The 20,150-nt window shown below is 56.8% G+C and overlaps 1 protein-coding gene across 1 annotated transcript in view; it reads right to left on the reverse strand.

Annotated features, from left to right (window-relative positions):
• HS6ST1 (heparan sulfate 6-O-sulfotransferase 1) overlaps positions 1,948–20,150 on the reverse strand; it is a 39,623-nt gene continuing 21,420 nt past the window's right edge. The window contains exon 2 of the mRNA XM_018065928.1: positions 1,948–5,229. Coding sequence (XP_017921417.1) covers positions 4,521–5,229 — 709 coding nt within the window. The 3' untranslated portion in view covers positions 1,948–4,520. The remainder of the gene's footprint in view (positions 5,230–20,150) is intronic.

Genomic DNA, 20,150 nt, shown 5'->3' on the forward strand with positions numbered 1-20,150 from the left:
TTCAGGACTGATCCGGCCTCTGTCTTTTCACACTCTGTCTTTTCACACTCTGGCCCTGCGGGGCTGCGTGGAGCTGCAGCAGTGGGAGGAGCTCCTTGGGTTTGCTGAGGGAGGTATCCGGGTGGGCTGAAGCTGGGGCTACACAGGGCATCCACTCTAGCCTTCCTATGGGCGGGCGGGGGGTGGCAGGCTCTGCCCCTCCCCAACACTCTGTGCTTTGCTCTGAGAGGACACTTCCTTGCAGGCTCAGGTGGCTGGGAGCACACGCTGTATTTGGGTCTTAAGGCACAGCTGTGTCTGCTCCCCTCTCTGCCTCTCCCACGTAGGAGAGGGAGCTCGGGGGACCAGGAGGTGGCCACCTGTGCCCACTGGCACCTCTGTGGTCTCAGCTGTGACTGTCTTGTCCTCCTCGCTGCAGGCAGGGGTGGGGAGGAAGCCTGGGCCACCGGTCTTTCTCCTGCACGCACAAGGCAGGAGTACCCAGATACAGACTGGGGGAAGGGGAGGGAGGCCAGGGTCCTGGCTAGGGGTCAGGACACAGCCCTTCTAGAGTCTGCATGTGGTTACGCCTGTGGGGGAAAGTGCAGGTACTGGTTTCCTGGCCCTACGCCCTCCGGCAACAGCCAGCCCCACATCCAAACCCAACGGATCCATGTCCATGGAGAAAAAGCCAGCGGGCCCTGTGAGCACATTGGGACCCAGAAATGCAGCAAGGGCCTTCCTCCCCATCCTGTGGGATTGAGAACGAAAATTCACCCGTGCTGGCAGCCAGGGAGTCACCACGTCTGTGCAGCAGTGATGCCCCAAACCTTTCACTCAATCTGATTGTGAGAAAACACGCTCTGACCTTGGACGAGACAACTGGCCTAATGTTAAAACGTCAAGGCTGAGACAGATGCAGAAGAGGGCTGGGTGGGACTCTGCCCAGCTTAAGGACACAGGAGAGGCAAGACAGACAGTGCCATAAGGATCACACAAACATTCTGGACACAGTGTGGGGATAATCAGAAAATCTGGATGCGGCCTGCATATCAGCTAATATTACTGTATGTTCAATTTTAGGAATATGATGTCTGTGTATGTGTGGAAGAATGTCATTTTTAGGAGGTACATACTGAAGAATTTAGAAATATTCTGGGGGTATTTTATAATGTTAAAGTGTATTTTGTAACGTTAAATTTTATTTTCTAATGTTTTGAAAAAACGTCCCTGTGACTGTGCGTGATGCCTGTCACACAGAAGGTGAGTGGGAGCGCAGGGTAATAAAACATGACACAGTGTTAACCCAGGTGAATCTCGGGCAAGGCTTCATGATGTCCATGAACCACTTTTTCAATCTGTCACTTGCAATCTTTCAAAATTAAAAGTTGAGGGGAAATAGGTACTGAGAAATAAACACACGGGGAAATAAACAGAGGGGAAATAAACACACGGTGCGGGCCTTCCTTTAAGCTGGGCTCATCTTTTCAATGGAGAAGGAAATGGCAACCCACCCCAGTATCCTTGCCTGGAGAATCCCAGGGGCAGAGGAGCCTGGTGGGCTGCCATCGCAGAATTGGACATGACTGAAGCGACTTAGCAGCAGCAGCTTTTCAAGTCCTATAATTAATGAGCTTTTTTTGGCCATGTTGCAAGGCTTGTGGAATCTTAGTTCCCCAACCAGAGAACAACTCCGAGCCCCTGGCAGTGAGAGTGTTGAGTCCTAACCACTGGGCCACCAGGGAATTCCCCAAGTTATTCTTTGCGGTGATGACAGTCACCTCTCTTACTTTCACAAAGCGAGGCATCGTGACGCAGTGTGTTAACTCCTCTTACTGGGCCTCCTGCCCCCGAGGGAAGCCCGTCTGCTCCTGCGATTCCTGGCTCACAGACACATTTCAAAAATCAAACTGGGACAGGCACCACGCCACGTGCGCGGCTATGTGACCACAGACCACACATACCGCGCTCCTTTTCAGGGTTTATTTCATCTGCTAACATTCATCTTGACCTAGACAAAAACAGTTAGATGATTATGACTTGCGTTTCCATCAACTCATTGTTTTGTATGAGTCACCAAAAGGCTTCTTCTCAACATTTTTTTTTTTTTTTTAATAAGAAGCTATAAATAAATAAAGCTTTAAACGCTCCTGGGTTCAAGTTAAAGACTTCCAGTTCCCAAAAGAGTTCACAGACTCACTGCTTGGACAGTACTGCTGTCCCTGAGTCCTCCTCCGAGAAAGGGTGCTGCAGGCTGGCACGGGGCAGCTGTCTGCGCAGTGCACGCTTGCCTCTGTCCCTCGGCCCTGGGAAGAGGCCAGGGGCCACCCTTTCCTGAAGCCCCAGCCCATGGCGTCGGAGGAGATGCTGCAGGCATGAGAAGCCTTCGCCTCAGAGCGGGTGTCCTGAGCAGGCAGCGATGGACGGGAGACCCCAGCAGCTGAGGGTGATGCCACTGGGGGACCCTCACTGGCACCCATCAGGGTGTTGGCCGGAGCCGGGACCGCCTCCTGGATGCAGCGGGGAAGCCGAGGAGACCGTGTGACTTGGGACAACAGGCCATAAGCTACAACGTTCCATTATGTACAAACAGATCCTGCACTCAGGCCCTCACACTCAGGAGCCCGCCTTGAGGAGGGTTGATGCAGCCAGGTTACTGGCTGGGTGCCAGGGGCTCAGGCAGAACAGGGCTGAGCTCTCCTCCTAGTGGGAGGCCACTGCGCAGGCTTGTGTGAGCCTCAGGGCGCTTGTGAACCTGGAGCAGGCCCACCGCATGTAAGTATCAGCAGATCCCCACGCTGACCTCACATCCCTTCAGAAGAGCCACTGAGTCACCTGGCGCTCACCTCCTCAGCATGATGTATCCACTCTGGGGGGCTGCTGACTGCTCTGCCCTTGAGCTGCAGGACAAAGTGGCCAGTGGCATAGGAAGCCCCTGTGCCAGACAAGCGGTAACGATTCTGCCTCCTGGGTAGCCACCTCATTTGACAACACCCTAATTTTCCCGGTGCTGTGGAAGGGTCCCCGCTCCCACTCTCTCACTCCACAGTAGGGCGGCTAGGGTGGCTGGGGGAGCCTGGGGTGGAGAATCCCAGGGGATCTGCCCAGGAGGCTGCGGTGGCCCGTGGCCCTCACCTCCTCGAGTCACGTATGAGTCCTCTATTGGACAGAAGAGGAGCCTGTCCACCTCAGGTGTGGGGCTCACACTCAGCTCCCCAGACCTCAGGTCTTACATGGACAGGGGTACATCCAGAGGTGACGCTGGCCTGGCCCCCTCGAGTATCGGAGGGATGGGAATGGGGCAAGCATTTGCAACGGACTGAACATGGCTTCTCCAATCGGCAGGGCCGCAGGGACGGGCCTGACCAGCTGGTGTGGGCAAGGGCACAGGAAAATGCGGGGAGAGGCTGGGATGGGGGTTTGTGTATCCGGGCACAAGGAAGCCACCCAGAACTGTTTCTTCCAGCTCTTAGCTGAGAATCTGGAAGAACTATGCACCCTACCCTGGCTGTGCTGAGCCACCATGGCCCCAAGCTAGTGCTTGTGGGCACGGCCACTGCTGGCAGTGTTCTAGCCAACGGAGCTCTGACGGAACTTTACACGCAGGGTTGCAGGGGCGATGGGGTGTAACCTCAAATAAATGTCCAAGTGGTGGGCTTGGAGCCAGGGGCAGTCCACTACCAAAGCCCAGAGGGAAGGAGGGAGACTGGGGTCAGGCGGATCTCCGGACTTCCACCCGCTTCCTGCCTGAGCTGCAGGCTGGGTGGCCTGCTCGGTCACAGGCAGCACTGTCCTCAGCCACGGCCTTCCTATTCCTGGGGTGCCCTCTGCCCATGCGAGGGGGCACTGCAGTGTGGGGCTATCCCCCCGCAGCTCCCCTCAGTCTAGGGACTGCAGACAGTGGGGTGGGGGACCCCAGGTGATGTGCTTTGATCTCCTCACCCAAAGCATGAGGCCACACTGGGTTTTGACCTTGGGCTAGAGAGGGGAGTGGGCTGCCCAGGGGCTAGACTAGAAATGTCTTGGCTTTACACGAGGTGGGCCCTGACCTTGAAGACGGGTGAGCTGAGAGCTCCATTCCTGAGGCCACTTCAGAGGGCTGCCTGTGTCCCTTGAAGGCCCTCGGGCAAGGGTTTCCCTGGAGGCTGAGGGGCTGCTGGGTGGCCTGAGGCTGGGGGAGGCGGCGTGTGCCCGGCGGGCATGCCACACACCTGACCTAGCAGGGCCGCTTTCCACCACCACACGGGCCTTTTCTAGTCTTCAAACCTGTGGCTTTCGTCACCATGAGGTGGGGGCCAGGAGAGTGGGTCCCCGCTCGCTCCCAGCCCTGCAGGCCAGGTGGGGTGTCCTTCCACACACTTCCCATGCTGATTCCGCCGACCCCAGCCGGGCAGAGCGGGAAGAACCCGCCCGCCTGGCTTACCCCGCGCCGCTCAGGGCGCCTCTGCCCTCCGGCTAGCGGATGGGGTCCTCCTCCCCGCGTTCCGGGGGCCGTGCGCGCCGGCCAGCCTGCCCAGCCCCGCTGCCCCCGCCAGCCGCCACTACCACTTCTCCAGGATGTGGCTCATGTAGTCCTCCGTGGGCACGCGGCCGGGCTCCTCGGCGTCCCCCCGCGGCGGCGCCTCCTTGGCCCGGTGCAGCAGGCGCTCCTCGCGGCTGCGGAGGCGCTGCTGCCGGCGCTCCAGCTGCCGCTTGTACTGGTAACGCTGCTGGAAGAGGTCCCGGGCATAGTCGTACAGCTGCATGTCCAGGTCGTTGAGCTCCTCGATGCGCCGGATGGTGTCCTCGCCCACCTCCACGCCGCCCGCCCGCGTGCTGTTGTACTGCATGAAGGGCCGGATGAACTTGAGGTTGAACGTCCGCTCGAACAGGTACTGCGTCTTGCGCTGGAACTCGGTCAGGCCGAAGAAGGCCATGCCCCGCAGGTTCTTCTTGGCGCTGTCCAGCAGCAGCTGGGCCCGCTTGCCCTCGGGGATGAAAGACAGGTTGTAGCAGCCCACCAGGCTCAGGTCGGCGAGCATGCGCACTTGGCGGTTGTTGGCCAGGTTGTAGGGGCAGTCCATGAACTCCTGCAGCGTGCAGCCCGACCAGTCCGTGCCCTCGTAGCAGGGCGGCAGCTCCTCGGGCGTGGGCGTGCGCCCGTCGCACATGTGCAGCGACGTCTTCCACGTGGCCCCCCGCTGCACGTGCCGCCACTCGCTCAGGTAGCGCGACACAGGGTCACGCAGCAAGGTGATGTAGTAGAACTTCCTGCAACGAGACGGGGACGGGGAGGTGAGGCTGGGGTGCCCGGCAGGGGCTGGAAATACAGACACCATCTGGGGGTGAAAGAGGGGGCAGGCTGCAGTCCTAAGTCTGACTGCTCGGCGTCTATACTGTAGGACCTCCAGGGAGTGCTGGCCCCCACATCTCACTTCTCTAACGGCCACGGCCAGATGAGAAACCCAGGTGTGAAATGTGGCATGACCTGGAAAGATTATGGACCACCACCTCTGATGCAGAGTGTGACCACCGCAGCGTCTTGTAGAGCCCAGCCCTGGTGCCCTCTTGAACCCTGGTCCCAGGTCCTCTCTAGGACCTTCTCCTGAGCCCCAGGCATCATGCCTTGCTAGGGACAACCTGACTCTGCCCCCCAGGGGGTGGAGCGTGGTCCCAAAGCCATGTGGATCCAGCAGTTTAAAGGAGCTGTTCATGGGGGCAGGCTTGGTGCCACACGGAGGGCCACTCAGAAGTCACTCACAGACCCCCTAGGTCAGGGCCTCCCATTGTGCCCACTCCATTTGGCTCCTGCAGCGGTCCAGTGGGGGAGGGTTACCAGGAGATCACCCAGCTCAGGACCCACTGGGTGAGCCATAACTTATTTGTATCATCTCCCAGCAACTGTTGCAAGCCCCACGTCCTTCAAGATGCCATCTGCCCAAACTGGAAGGAAGGGGCATCTGTGCCACAGGCCCGTGCCTGGCCACCTGCTGTCCTGAGCCCCCACTCCCATCTCTGCCCTCCTTTGCCCGTTATACCTATCAGCAGACACGTCAGCTGTTTATGTGCTGGCTTACCATCTTCGGAAAGGGGGCGCGAGGGCACTGATCAAAGTGAGCACAGGGCAGAAGACCCCCAGATGACCCACCCCCCACCTCCAGGCAGCTGCCTGCCCAGGATGAGACTGGATGTGTGTTTTCTGGAGGTGCTCATGGCTCAGAGGCACGAGGAACTGGGCAGGCCACGTTCATGGGAGGCCAGCCCCTGCCGCTGAGTGCCCAGGCTAAGCTGGCCCTGCCCTAGCCCCACACCGGAGGAAACTGCGGAGTCTCTGCCCAGAGCGAAGCTCCTCTTGCACTCACATCTGGGGTCCCTCACAAACGGGGCATCCTGCCTCTCACCCGCCAGCAGGATCTGCCCATCCAGGCCGTCCAAGCGCTAGCCTGTAAGAGTCCAGAGGAGGGGAGAAAGGACACAGGGGAGGAGGTGACGAGAGAAACAGCGAGAAGTAGAGCACTCAATCCATCTAGAGAGAAATGGCTCACCCGCCACCTAGCGAATGAATGTGGAGACCAGCCCCAGGATCACAGAGACGACCCATGAAGCATGTGTTCAGAAAACCAGAATACATAGAGAGGACTGGCTGTCAGAACGGCACTCAGTTTCTCTGTGGACCACCAGATGCTGAGTCAACGGAACAACGGCTTCAAAATGCTGGCAGGAAATGACCAAATGGATCTCAGGTCTAGCCATTTTCACACCAGTGAAGGCTTGGGAAATGTATTTTCTGTGACTCCTGCTCTAGGAAGACACTGGAATGAGTACTTCATTTAGCAAATTAAAAAAAAAGTGTAGGAGACAGGAGCTGGAACCCAGGGAGATCCTAGATATCCCCTGGGCGTCCCGCTCGGCCTGTCAGGAGTAGAGGGACGGGGTTCTAGAAACAGGGGCACGGACAGATCGCCTCACACCACAGAGCATTTGTGGAAAAAAACACACGGTATGGTAGATACACGGCAGGTCTTTGAGATCATTCGGACAAAACCAAGTCTGTGAAGATGGAAGACAAACTAGGTAAAAAGCAGGGCAATCATTACATCCAGGAAAAATGAAAAGTTACATAAAAAAGAACTAAGTGTACTACTAGACTCAGAAGAAAAACACTGGTTTTTGAGATATTAGGATGTAAACGGTGGTTACTAATAAAAACTTGAGCTTTAACTCTCTTTGGAGGATGGGTGGGGGTGTGGAGAAGGATAAGGGGTAAGAACCTACCTCATTCACCAGAACAGAAAGCGCACTGATAATGTCTAAAGTAACCAATCAAGAAACAGCATTACAGGACTTCCTGGGCGGTCCAGTGGCGAAGACGCCGAACTCCCAATGCGGGAGGCCTGGGTTTGATCTCTGGTCAGGGAACTAGATCCCACGTGCCACAACTAAAGATTTTACATGCTGCGACAAACATCCTGCATGCTGCAACTAAACACCCTGCGTGCCGCAATGAACATGGAAGGTCCTGCGACCAAGAGCAGCTAAACAAATAAATATTAAAAAAAAGAAACCGCACTAAACATTATTTAGAAGCATGAGAGTAAAAACGTGCAGGCCCTTCTCCGTCTATTCATTTATTTTTGGTTGCACTTGGTCTTCCCTGCTGTGCTCAGGTTGAAGGGGTGGGGCTCCTCTTGCACGGCAGTGCACACGCTTCTCATTACAGTCGCTTCTCTCGCTGCCGAGCACAGGCTCTGGGCGTGTGGGCTGGCACCTGTGGCGAATGGGCTCAGCTACCCTGCGGCATGTGCAATCTTCCCAGACGGGAATCAAACCTGTGTCCCCTGCATCGGCAGGTGGATTTCTAACCTCTTTACCACAAGGGGAGTCTGACAGGAGACTAGTGAAGAGAGCTGCAAGAGGTCCTTTGGGGAAGGTGGAAAGGAAAAGCAGATCTGCTGGTTTTTATCATAAACCTCCTGGAGCTATTTGTCTTTAAGCATGTGTGTGAATTCTTATAACTAAAACCATTAAAAGTAAAACAGTGAGGAAACTGGCTATAAAGACATATGGAGAGATGCTCCCCTTCATTAGGCATCGAGGAAACAGCACCCTCAACCACAGTGGGGTACCTGCTGGAATGGCACATCAGAAGTGGGGCAATGACAACTTTCAACAACTGCTTCTGGGATGTTTACTGGGGACAGCGGATGCGGAGTGACTTCACAGGAAGGCTGACGGCACACACAACCACCCCATGACCCTCGAGTCCCCTCCTAGGCACACATGCTGGGGAACCCTTGTCCGTGAGCTCTGGGAGACGTGGACAAGACCATCATAGCACACTGCTGCTGACGGCCCCAGACATCCCCCGCAGAGGCATGCATCCACACACGGGGTGCATTCTTCCGACAGAGCACGGCTCAGCGACAGAAGGAACAAACTGCGGCTACTCACAGCAGCGCGGGTCAATGCGATGAGTAAGAGGTCGCAGGAAAAAAAGCAAATCAAGAAAACACAGAAGAGTACTACCGTCTGAGCCACCAGAGAAGCCCTGTGGTTTATCAAGCTTCTAAAGGTAAAACCAAAGAAAATACTGTTTAGTGGCACAGGAAAAGGTGATGCTAAAAATATTAACAAGATGAGATGATGTGAGACACGGGAAAGCTCAAGCCAGAGGTCAGCTTTGGTCTGCTGGGGGGAGGTGGGCACGGTGGCTCCCACGGCACTGCTCACATCCTCGGGCTTAAGACAGGCAGCGAGGGGCTTATCTTACTTTATTCCTTACATACATTCAGGCAACGTATGTTTGGGACATATTTCTTTTGTCTGTCCCAAACACTTTATGATAAGGAAAGCGGTTTTAAAACCAAAGTTCTCCAGGGCAGCCTGCGAAGGCCCTAGAGGGCTTTGTCAGCGTGCTGGTTCCCCTCCACTCCTGTGCCAGCCAACTCCAGGAGTCTGCGGCTCCTCCCTCACCCACTCTGCCACACCTGATAACGGGAACAGGGAGGGGAGGACCCCTCAGGGCACCACCTCTGGGGACCATGAGGGTGGCCAGCATTCTGGGTCAGTCGGGGCTGCCCTGAGGCTTGTGAACTAACTACAGGATCAGCCAGCTGCTGCTGACTCGGGGAGGAACCACAGCTCCTCTGGAGCTGAGGGTCTGGGCTGCTGGCCGGCTTTCCGTCGAAAGGGCTTTGGGGTGCAAACAGGGCCGGCAAACAGTGCACTCCACTCCCTGGAGCAAAGGGAGGGGGCCTCACGCTCAGCCTCTCTGCCTCCAACACGGAAGCTGCCCATGGAACTCAGTGGGCCGGGGCTGGTCTCCTGGGAACTGGGAGGATCCACAGTGGGAGGATCCACTGCAGCTGGGTGGGGAAGTGAGGAAGAGGAGGCGGTGGAAGCCCGTGGCCCTGCCCTGGCACTCAGGCCCCAAGGCACTCCATCAATGCGCGGCAAAGGGCATGAACCAGCAGCGTCCCCAGGGCCCCAACGGCCATGGCCGCCATGCCCACCACAAGCCAGGCACAGCCCAAACCCAGACTCTTTCCCCCTTTCAGGCTCAGAGGGGGCAGGGCTCTCAGAGTGCTCTGGGCTGGGAGGGGCAGAACCAACAAGCATAGGAGGAAGTAATGAATGGCGCGGCTCACCAAGGGGAAGGTCAGAAGGACTTCTCAGAGACGGTGGGGACACGGCCTTTCGTGACTTGAGAAGGGGGCAGTACAGGCTCGAGGCGCAGGCAGGGCCAGACAGAGAAGGGTCTTGTTCATTTACAGGAAAACAAGCTCAGATGGGAAATGGCACAGCGTGCAAAATTCACATGGACTTCAAAGACAGAACATGGGACTTCAGAGAAACTTCAGGCTGTGAAATAATTCTAGCTTGCATGGGCTGCAAGCAGCCAACAGCCCAAACACGAACCTCCTGTGTCATGCTTCCTTGCGTTTAATTACGCTTTGTTTAATGCTTTCTGCAACCCTGGCTGTTCTGACATTTTTGTGTGCCCTGGTTCAGTGCATCCCACAGTCACAGACGTCCTAGTGGACAAGCAGTGTGTTTTCTTGGGTGCAAACACTGCTAACAAGGATGGGCCAGCTCTACAGTTTTAAGAGTCTGAGTTCTGGGACCACCCTGGAGGTCTGCTGGTTAAGACTGTGCTTCCACTGCAGAGGGTGTGGGTTCAATTCTTGGTGGGGGGACTAAGACATCTCTTGCTGCTTGGTTCAACAACAACAAAGCCTGAGTGATGGGCTCTGGGAAAATTCTGCAAGATGCAGCTTTGTGATCCTTCCTTGGAAGGTGACAGCTTCGAAGTGGCTGAATGGCAGGGGCTGCGGAGCCGACCCAGCTGCAGGGCTGGGATCAGGGAGTGGACCTTTTTCAGTCTGTCCTCATAAGCCTGCTCCCTCCTGCACCTGCAGCGGGCATCAGGCAAGCTGGAGCCCACGTCCCAGTTGGGAGGTTGGCTTTGTATCCCTTGCACTTTATCAATGAGGAGGAAACCAGAGCCAGCACCTGTGCTCTGAAGCAGAAACAGCCCCTCCCCTTCCACAGGTCATACCTGCAGTGAAGGGGCTTTATTTTCTCTCATCTGTCCAAGTGTGGGTTTGACCCAAACCCCACTCCTGACCCTCCTTCTGGGAGCCCAGAGCCGATGTGGGTACACAATTCTGTGGCTGGATGAGTAATTACTCTTCTAGAAGGCAATCTGCCCTAAAGAGAAAGGCTGAGTAATGGTGAGGTTGTTGCATGTTGGTGACATGTTGGCATCATGGGAGATATGGATGCATAAGTTGAGGGCAGACACACATGGCAGACAGTCCCGCAGCCAAGGGCACAAGGCTGCTGGCATGGAGCAGGGCCTGTGCCCACCTGTGTGGTGACACCTGTGACCCGTGACCCCCACCCAGGATGGGAAGGCACTGCAAAGAGGCTCTCAGGATGGTGAGACTATGGATCTTTTCTAACATTTTATAATGACAAACTTCAAACTTAAAGAAAAGTGAACACTCATATGCCCAAATAGGTGATTTAAAAATTTTCTTTTTTATACTTTGGCATTGCCTGCAGTGAGCACACATTACTTAAGTAACTTAAACAAGTAATAAAGGTTATAAAACATCTCTGTTGCTTGGGGTGCAAAGAGGCCATCAAAAAGGGCCAGCTTTGCAAGGTGTGTGCTCCTGTGTGCTCTGTGACAGGATGCCAGCCGCCCTCTCCCCTCCTGGGTGGTGGGCTCTGCGGGCAGGCGTTTGTGAACAAGGTCTAACTCACAGAAACAAACTCGGACCCTGAAACAAAGGTGGATTTTTCTACCTGTACTAACAGAGCTGTAGCTCCCTAATTGCACGTGAGGACACTGTTTATTTAGGATTAGAATGATAACACCACCCCCCCCCTTTAAAAAAAAAAACACAACACTGCGTATTACTTCCAGATACACAGTCAGTGAAAAAAAAAAATTAATGTATGGGGGGAATGGCTTCACTGCCACTTTTCCCCCCCAGGATGGGCTTTGGGGTTCCAGAGCAACGAGGGAAACTCTGTGAGGGGCACCCAGCTGCATACTGTGGTCTTTCAGGGGCCCAGAAGTCTCTTCATGAGGACAAAGGCCACACCGTGAAGCCAGGATCCAGACGGTTAGTTGTTTTTAAACCACACCCTGAGAAGTCTCTGGAACTTCAGAGGGAGGATCCAGGGGAGAATTTGCCATGGGGCCTGCTCGGGGGAGCTCCCAGCAAGAAAACGACAACCTTCAGGGGATCATGGCATGAACCACCTGAGTTAATTAGCTCACCGAGCTGAGCTCCGGCTGGCAGTCAGCACTGCTGACCTCAGGCCAGGCGCTCCCCAGGGCTTGCGCCTGGCAGTACCCCGCCCCCTGCAGTCCCCTGGCTTTGGAAAATGCCGCATGTGGGTCCAGCCAGCTCCAAGGAGTGCATTCATGCCGTAAAACAATGCAGTGCAGAACTCACGAGGGGTTTGGTGCCTTAAAAAAAGCCCAAGCCTGACCTAGCTCTGATTTCCATGGTCAGGTGGAAGCAGCTGAGGTGCGGGGCTGGCTGCCCCCTCCCCTTCCTGTCACGGGAAGGGGCCACGGGCATAGCTCCCTGGGGGCATGTCACCTCCCTCTCCTCACCACGACTGAGCAGGCAGTGCGGGCTCAAGCGAGTGGAGTCTGGTGGGAGAAGAGGAGGGCCCCACTCTGATCAGAGCGGCAAGGATTAGGCACTGGACCATGCCCAGGAGCACAAGAGTGAACCAGCTGATGGGTGAACGGCCAGCCTCCACTGGCTCGGACTAGCACTCACCTCCCTGCACCAGAGCATGCCCCCGCCCTAAGTGCTGGGCTGGCAGCACAGGTGGGGAGCCCCCTTCCATATGCAGGAAAGGCTGGCCCAAGGCCGTCCTTCCTGGCCCACGTGTCTGCACAGCAGCTGTGAACTCACAGCTGTTATTTTAGTCAGTTCACTGACTCTGCTTCCCAAAATACCTGGGGTGGGAGAGTGGCCCCACAGCATCAGTGGCTGGGTGCTGTGTGCAGGCAGGCGGGCCAGTTCCCGCCCTCCTCCCAGAGCCCCTATGCCCTGGATGCCCAGGGCAGACAGAACCTAAAGCTGACACCATCTATGGCAGAACCAGAATGGAAGCTCTGAGACAGGCCTGGCCCTTCACTGGTCATCCTAGCTGGATGGGTGGGGAGGTAAATGATGGCCCAAGGCCACCTGGGCATGGGAGCCCACCAGTCTTCCTTCTCCAGCAGCAGGGACACCTGGAGGCACGTGGCCTCCTGCAGGCTGGTGCCCAGCCGGTCTCACAACTCTGCTCCCTGCGCCACCTACCTCCAGCAAAGTGGGGAAGCCCTCCTCGGTTCACCCAGTGAGCTGAATTCTTACAGACAATGGGGAAAGTCCAGCTATAGGGAGTGGTGCTCACGTGGGCCTGCAGATGACTCCACAGGCTTTGGAAACAACATGGAAATCCCTGAGGAGGAAGACGCTCACGAAGTGTCTTGTAGCCAGGTGTGGCTGTGTGACTCAGCCTGGCCATCAGGATGTCCTTAGAGACACCTCCCCATTGTTTGGCTCCTGCTGGCTGGAATGTGGATGTGACTGCAGAGTGCCAGCAGCCGCCTTGAGCCATGAGGCAGAACATTGCTTTCTGGGGATGGTAGGGCAAGAGAAAAAGCCTGGGTTCCTGGTGTTTCCTGTGGCTGCACCACCTGCCTGGCCTGCCTACGCTGGGCTCCTTTTCAAAGACAAAAAAAACCTGCCACCCTATCTTGGTCTCTGAACCTTATCCATCTACTCTAGGACCAATGCATGAGAACCTGGGCATGACCAGAGGTGAGGCCAGCCAGGCCCAAGTGTCAGAAGTCCAATAACAACTTGCATTACTTAAGTGAACTCTCAATGCTTTACCCTGGTCATTCTGGACATTCCCAGACACTCTTTAGGAAGGAAATATTCCCATTTTGCAGATGCAGAAACTGAGGTCCAGGAAGGTTAAATAGAAGACCCAGCCACAGAGCTGGCTGGTGGCACTTCTCCAGCCCCTGAACCCTGTCACCGCCTGGTGAGAACTGTTCACCTGCTGAGCTACACCCTCCTAGAAGGCACACAATCATATAACCTGGCATGGCTGGTCCTGGCCCACCTGCTGACCACTTGCCAAACAACAGTCAGAAGTGGTGGCATTTTAAACTAAACCATGGACGCAATTTATGATTCATTTTCTTTAAAGAAGAGTGAGTTAATGAAGAGTCAGAATGGTCTGCATAAAGGTAAAACACATCCAGGCCCACAGAGAGGATAAACTAGCAGTGCTGAGCGCAACCCCTTTCCCCAGCAGTGGGGCCATCCTCCTGACAGCTGTCCCGGAAGGGGAAGAGCCGAGGCCCTGGCCTTGGGTGCCTCGCCACGGGAGCTGGGGAGGCCTCCAGACAGGTTTACTCTGGTCACAGCCTGCTTCAGCCCTGCCTCCTGCTAGCTAGTGACCCTGATGCAGGTGCAGAGCCTGGGCGGGGGCAGGGCTTGACTCTCACGAGGGTCGCATGCCCCTGCTAAGGCAGGAGGGGTAGGGCTGAGAGCCAGGCAGCCTGAGCCCTCACCTCAGTGCTTCAGCGGCTCTGCCCCTAGGCCCTCGCTCCATACTCCAGGGAGAAGCCCCCAGGAGCTTCCGCTGGAAGGAGGGGGGCCTGGCTGGAGGCCTAAGTGTGGCCGGCGACACGTGAGTCCACAGCTCTAGACGCAGGCCTCTCTGAGCATCTGGCTTCCAGAGCCTCTAGGATTCTACGTCTCAAGGGATGGGACGACTTGCGGGGGCGTGCCAGTATGGCCCTGGCGCGCAGTGCGCCCCCTACCGGCCAGGGCTGGTATGTTCAGGCTGTTGGGAGGGGGCTGACAGCCTGCGTGGGGGTGCCTGAAAGGGGAACAGGGGAGGGGGTGCTGTTGGCCTCCAGGCTGCGGGACCAGGGATGGGGCCGTCCCACAAGTCCATAGGAGCAGAAGGCCCTCCTCAGGCACCCTGTGCCTCACGCCTCCACCTGGAGGCTCAAACATTGTCTTCCTACCCCTGTGGGCACCCTGGCCGTCAATGACGCCCAGTGCTGGCTCAGAGGGGCGGTGCTGGGAGCTAAGAGCCCCAACTCGCTCCCTGGGCCAGCACAGACACAGGCCCTGCCGGCGCCCAAACAGCTGTCCTGGCAAGGAGGCTGTGTGTGCAAGAGACAGGAGGGTGAGCAACGGCGGCTCTGTGTCCTGGCGCTGCGATCCGAGGTATCAGACTCGGGCAGACCCCCACCTCCACCCATGTGGCCTGGGGAGGGTCACCGGCCCCTCTGAGCCTGTGACTGTGTCCAGCACCTCCCAGGTCCCTTCAAGGATCTGGCGAAAGGCTATATGTAACGGACCTCGCCGCCCAGGCAGCTATGGGTGTGTGAGCTCTGAGACCGCATCCGTCTGTGTCTGGGAGCGGCGCCCTCTGCAGGAGCCCACGGCTCCCTCGGGTACGACTGCTCTCTGTCACTGAAGCACCTGCAGGACCAAGGCAGCCCCACCCTCAGGCAGCATTGGAAGGGCTGGACCTGTGCCTGTGAGACGCCCGGATGAACACGCACCAAGTGGTCAGGTGCCCGATGCCAGGGCAGGGTCAGCTGGGCCGCCAGCGGGTGGCACCTGACCTGGCATCTGAAGGACAGGCAGGAGCAGGAGGGGTGGGAGGCAGCACTCCTCACGAGCCCCCAGACCACAGAGGGTAGAGAGGAGGGGTCCAGCCAGGTCGGGGTGGGCACACCGAGAGCACAGAGCGGCTCACCAAGTGCACGGGCGGCGGGGAGCGGAAAGGAGGCTGCGGTTTCAACAAGGCAAGGACATTGTCATCACTGAGAAAAAAGGAAATTTTCGTCCTTATTTCAAAATCCCAAGTTGCTGAAAAACACGTATGAAGAAAAACAAGTCTTCCTAGCTGAGGTGGAGGAAATATCTCAGTAGTCCCTTCCTCCTCCCCTGACAACAGCCAGAGTTTCACAGGCGTGTGAACATCTTCCCTCGGTTTATACACAGGTTAGCACAGTTTCAGGGAAGCAGAGCAGGCTATCTCAGCCCCCAGCTCTGTGGCACAGAGGATCCAAGGAATTGCTGACCACGCGGGGACCGCAAGGTGTTCCTGAAGGCAGGGAACATTCCTGGGTGCACTCCTGGGCCTGCAGCCCTGATTCCCCCAGAGGCAAGCGACCAGGAAGAGGGATCCCCACGAAGCCTGGCCCTTTTCTCCCAAGCCCCCTGACCTTCATGATCCCACTGGACCCTCACAAGGCCCCGTCAGGACACTCATGGGGCAGGGGTGTGTGTGACTTAACCCCCAGGCCAACACACACTGTGGGGGGGCACAGCCCTGGGCACATGCAGGGGGGAGGAGAGACCCACAGCGAGAGCTGGGTGCTGCGAGCGGCCCGCCTCCAGTCAGGCCCCCGGCTCAGTCTGCCCTCCTGCTTCCAGCCTGTGGTGCCAGTCGCTCTCGAGTCTTGGTCAGGGCGATCACCCTTCAAGAACCTCTCAGGCAACACGGCCAGCGCTGGGGTCTTGGGTGCTCTGCCTGTGAAGGCACAGGTGAGGCTGCCTGCAGAGGCAAGCAGGAACAGACCCTGCTGTGCGGGGCAGGCCTCCCGCTGTGGATGCACGTCCTGCCATCCCTGACACTGATGGACCCAGCGTCGACGCCCAGCCCTGACCCCCACTCCAGGCAGCTGATTGGAGAGGCTGTGGCTGACCTGCCTGAGGTCACCAGAGGGTCCACCGGTCCTGTCCTCCCAGCTGTGGCCAAGCCTGGGGTTACACTCCACCTACCCAAGCACACGTCTCTCCAGGGATGTCCTCTCTACCAAGCAAAGAACTGACTGACTGACGGCTTTTTGGGAGCTTGTCTGCTGTCCCCAAAGCCCCCACGGTGAGGGTCAGCCCCAGGCCTGGATCGGTCAGCAGATCATCAGAAGCAGTGCTCCGTCCGGGGCCATCCAAAGGCAGTAGGGAGCCTCCCCTGCCCTCCAACTCCACCAGGCTTCCATCCGCGGCTCCTGAGCAGGGCTCTGGCCAGGGAGGTGCTGCTCAGGAGGTGACCAGCCTGGCACCGGCAGGGCCCCACGGGGCTGCCGTTCACACACGCCTGCCCCCTGGCACTTTCTGGCTTCTGACACTGGCGGGGAGGTTTCACTCTCACCTGAACACCATATGTGCCCACCTCGGGGTGAAGTGCAGGTGGCCAGCCTGCTCCTTCCCCGGGAGGGGCTGTGTGCCCAGTGATGGGGCCTGAGGCCTGATGCAGAACCTTCGTCCCCTGTCATCAGCTTGAGTCTCGGCCAAGAGCTCTCGGGGCCACTTTCTGCGCTCCTTGGCCTCTGCTGGTCCTCCTGTGTCCTCTGAAATGCTACCTGCAGACCCGCTGCGGCCTGAAGAGGGCGGCATGAAGGATGCAGAGTGTGGCCTGGGGGCACACTCCCTGGGGACACTCTCCCTGGCAGTGTCGGGCCCTGCCAGGGTGTGCAGCACGCATGCCCGGCTCCACCTGCTCCCATCGTCTGCCAACCACGCCAGCCTCTGTGCCTCTGTGCCAGGGACAAACCCCACAGCAGCCAAGAGCGGCACAGAAGGCGCAGGCAGTAGGGCCCAGCTCAGCGGACACCGGCTCTGCCAGGTCACAAACAGTTCAGGGCCCAAAGAGAGCTCAGGGAGCTTGAAACCGACATCTGACGACCCCATGCCAAGCGGGACAGCCCTCCCGGGGACCCCGCAATGACACAGGGGCCCACTTAACATACGCATGATGAGCAAAGGCGCCGCATCAGAGTCTGCTACAACCTGATGCCAGCTCTGGGCAGCACACAAACTGGGCACAGAGGCAAGGCAGGGCAGAGACACAACACACGCCAAGGGTGGAGGGGCCTGGCCCCAGGCTGCAGCTCCAGGCAACTTTTTCTTCTGCTTCCAATGTTTTGTTATTTTCCCTGTTTTATATAACCAAGCATGTATTACAGAGCAAACAAACAAAAAGATTAAAGGCCCTTTGTGCGCCTGATCTAATCTGATTCTCTCACTAGAGGTGTGAAGTCAGAGGCCTAGGAAGATCTGGGCCTTCCCGGCGGCTGTGCAAACATCTCCAAAGCCGTGAGACCAGCAGTTACTGCTTATCTGGGGGCCAGCAGCGCCAGCACTCATCGGGGGACCACTGGGGGCAGCCCGATACTCCCTCCAGGCTCAGCCTTCTGACCCCACAGCTGGCAGCTGGCTCCAGGCTCCACGATACCCGTCTTCCCAGATGAATCCCCCTGGTCCCCTCCCTTGTGGCTGCACGAGGGCTTTGAGCAGAGAGGAGGGGCTGGCCTGCGGCCCCTGCTCCGTGCACACACGTTCTCCCACAGGAGCACAGGGGCACAGGGTGGAGCAGGACTGACGGTCTGACGGGCTCTTCGGATAGGAACTGCTCTTCCCTGATACAGAAGCTCAGAGCCTAAACGACACGTGCTCCAGACAGAATCCACGTGATGCCCACGCTGACTCAGCGTCCTGCTTTCCCCTGCGGTGCGGTCTGTGTGCTCCCGGGGGGCGACCAGCCGGGAGCTGGGAGGGTGGCCACCTCAGCAATGAACCTTGGTCCCTGGTCCTTTACAGAACAGGGACCCCCGGGCCACCTCAGGAGCCCCTCCAAGGGCTTCTGTGGCCGGGTCCCACCTGGCACTCACTTGCTTTATTCCCACGACCTCCGGGGCGGGCACCACTGTCAGTCAGGCAACCTGAGGCTCAGGGGGTCCTCAACCAAAGTCCCTCAGTCACGAGAGCGATAACTGGTGTGTGTGTCTGCCACTGACCCCGGATGCAGGGTCTCCAGGAGGAGCTGGGGCAGGATGCACCAGGAAAAGGGGTCCCTGCCTGCCGGGAGCTCAGCCCCTTAACTGCTATGTGGCCCTGATAGGCAACCCGAGGAACATCTCTGTATCCATTTCCTCACCGTGCAACACAGACTCCACGCCGTCCCAGGGACCCCCACCTGGCCAGAAGGCAGGAGAGGAGGGCCACAGGAGAGGAAACAGCCACAACGAACTCACCTGCTCTTGCCATCCGTGGGCAGGGGCGCCAGGAGAACGTGTGTGAGAGAGAGAGAGAAGCCGTCAGTCAGAACTAGAAAACTCACAGGCAGCCCCATAAGCTTAAAAAAAAAAAAATCAAAGCAGTAGTTAAAAATCTTCCTACAGGTTTTCGAGTCCCGAGGAATGTCTGCAGCCTAGTTTCACACGGTTCTGCCAAAGTGCAAGAGAACAAAACCAAGCACAGACACGCACACATACATGTAGACACACGTACATGCAGACACGCACTCGAGTACATGCATACACACAGACACAAGTGCGTGTATACACAGAGACGAAGCACATGCATGCACAGACGCACACACAAGAGAACAGGCGCAGCACACACATCCACACGTGTGCCGAGATGGCAGACACGAACAGCAGTGTCTTTCTAGGGGAAAGGTTTAAAGTTTCACTACTATTTTAACTACTTTGTAGGTCTGACATTTCTCAAAATAAAAAGTGAAGGGACAATTCCTACACAGAAAATTTCTACCAAATGTTAAAAGCAGATTACTCAACTTTATGCAAACTCTCACAGATAATAGTAAGGAAACGCACACTTCTACCCCCAGCTCATTCTATGAGGCCAACACAACCAATACCAAAATCAAACATACACAGGAGAAGAAGGGAAAATTGAAACTCTTTTCATTCTCACTATAGATATAAAAAAACTGTAAACAAAAATCTTGTCAAATCGAATCCAGTAGAGCATATAAAATATGACACTATGACTAAATCAGGTAACCCCAGGTATGTAAGGATGATTTAACATGAGAAAATCCACATATGGATTTTCACACCAGCAGATTACAGACATCAACAGATGTGTAAGAAGTTATGTAAAATTATGATGCGCTGCTGCTGAGTCGCTTCTGTCGTGTCCAACTCTGTGCGACCCCATAGGAGGCAGCCCACCAGGCTCCCGCGTCCCTGGGGTTCTCCAGGCAAGAACACTGGAGTGGGCTGCCATTTCCTTCTCCAATGCATGAGAGTGAAAAGTGAAAGTGAAGTCGCTCAGTCGTGTCCGACTCTTCACAACCCCATGGACTGCAGCCCACCAGGCTCCTCCGCCCATGGGATTTTCCAGGCAAGAGTACTGGAGGTTCAATAATTATTCATGATTAGGAGAGAATTCCTATAACCTGAAAAAGTATCCAAAAGAACCTAGAATAAACATGGCCCCAGTGGGGAAAGAGTCCGATGCATTTTCTCTACGACAAGAAATGGGGCAAAGAGGCCCCTCCTCTCCTCGCTGCATCTCTCCAGTCTAATGATGAAATGACAGGAAGGAGTCTGTCTACCGTGTCTCTGCTGAGCACCTGTGTCCAGGCTTCACCCTCAGAACCTGGCTCGGGGAGGGGGCTGCTTTGCACGTCCAATGCTCTCTGCTGGGACCTGGACTGACCCACAGGTAGGGTCTGGGTTGCTCTTGGAGGGCTGAGGGTTTTGGAGACTTGGGGCAGCTCTGCATGCTCCCAGTGCTGAGCCTCCTGGGGCCTGGACCTTGGGCAAGCTCAGCAGATGCGTCAGCTGCCTGAGTGCCCGCTTCCGAGTGAGCTCAGTGGGC

The sequence above is a fragment of the Capra hircus genome, chromosome 2 (genome assembly GCF_001704415.2).
Source record: "Capra hircus breed San Clemente chromosome 2, ASM170441v1, whole genome shotgun sequence".
NCBI lineage: Eukaryota > Metazoa > Chordata > Mammalia > Artiodactyla > Bovidae > Capra > Capra hircus.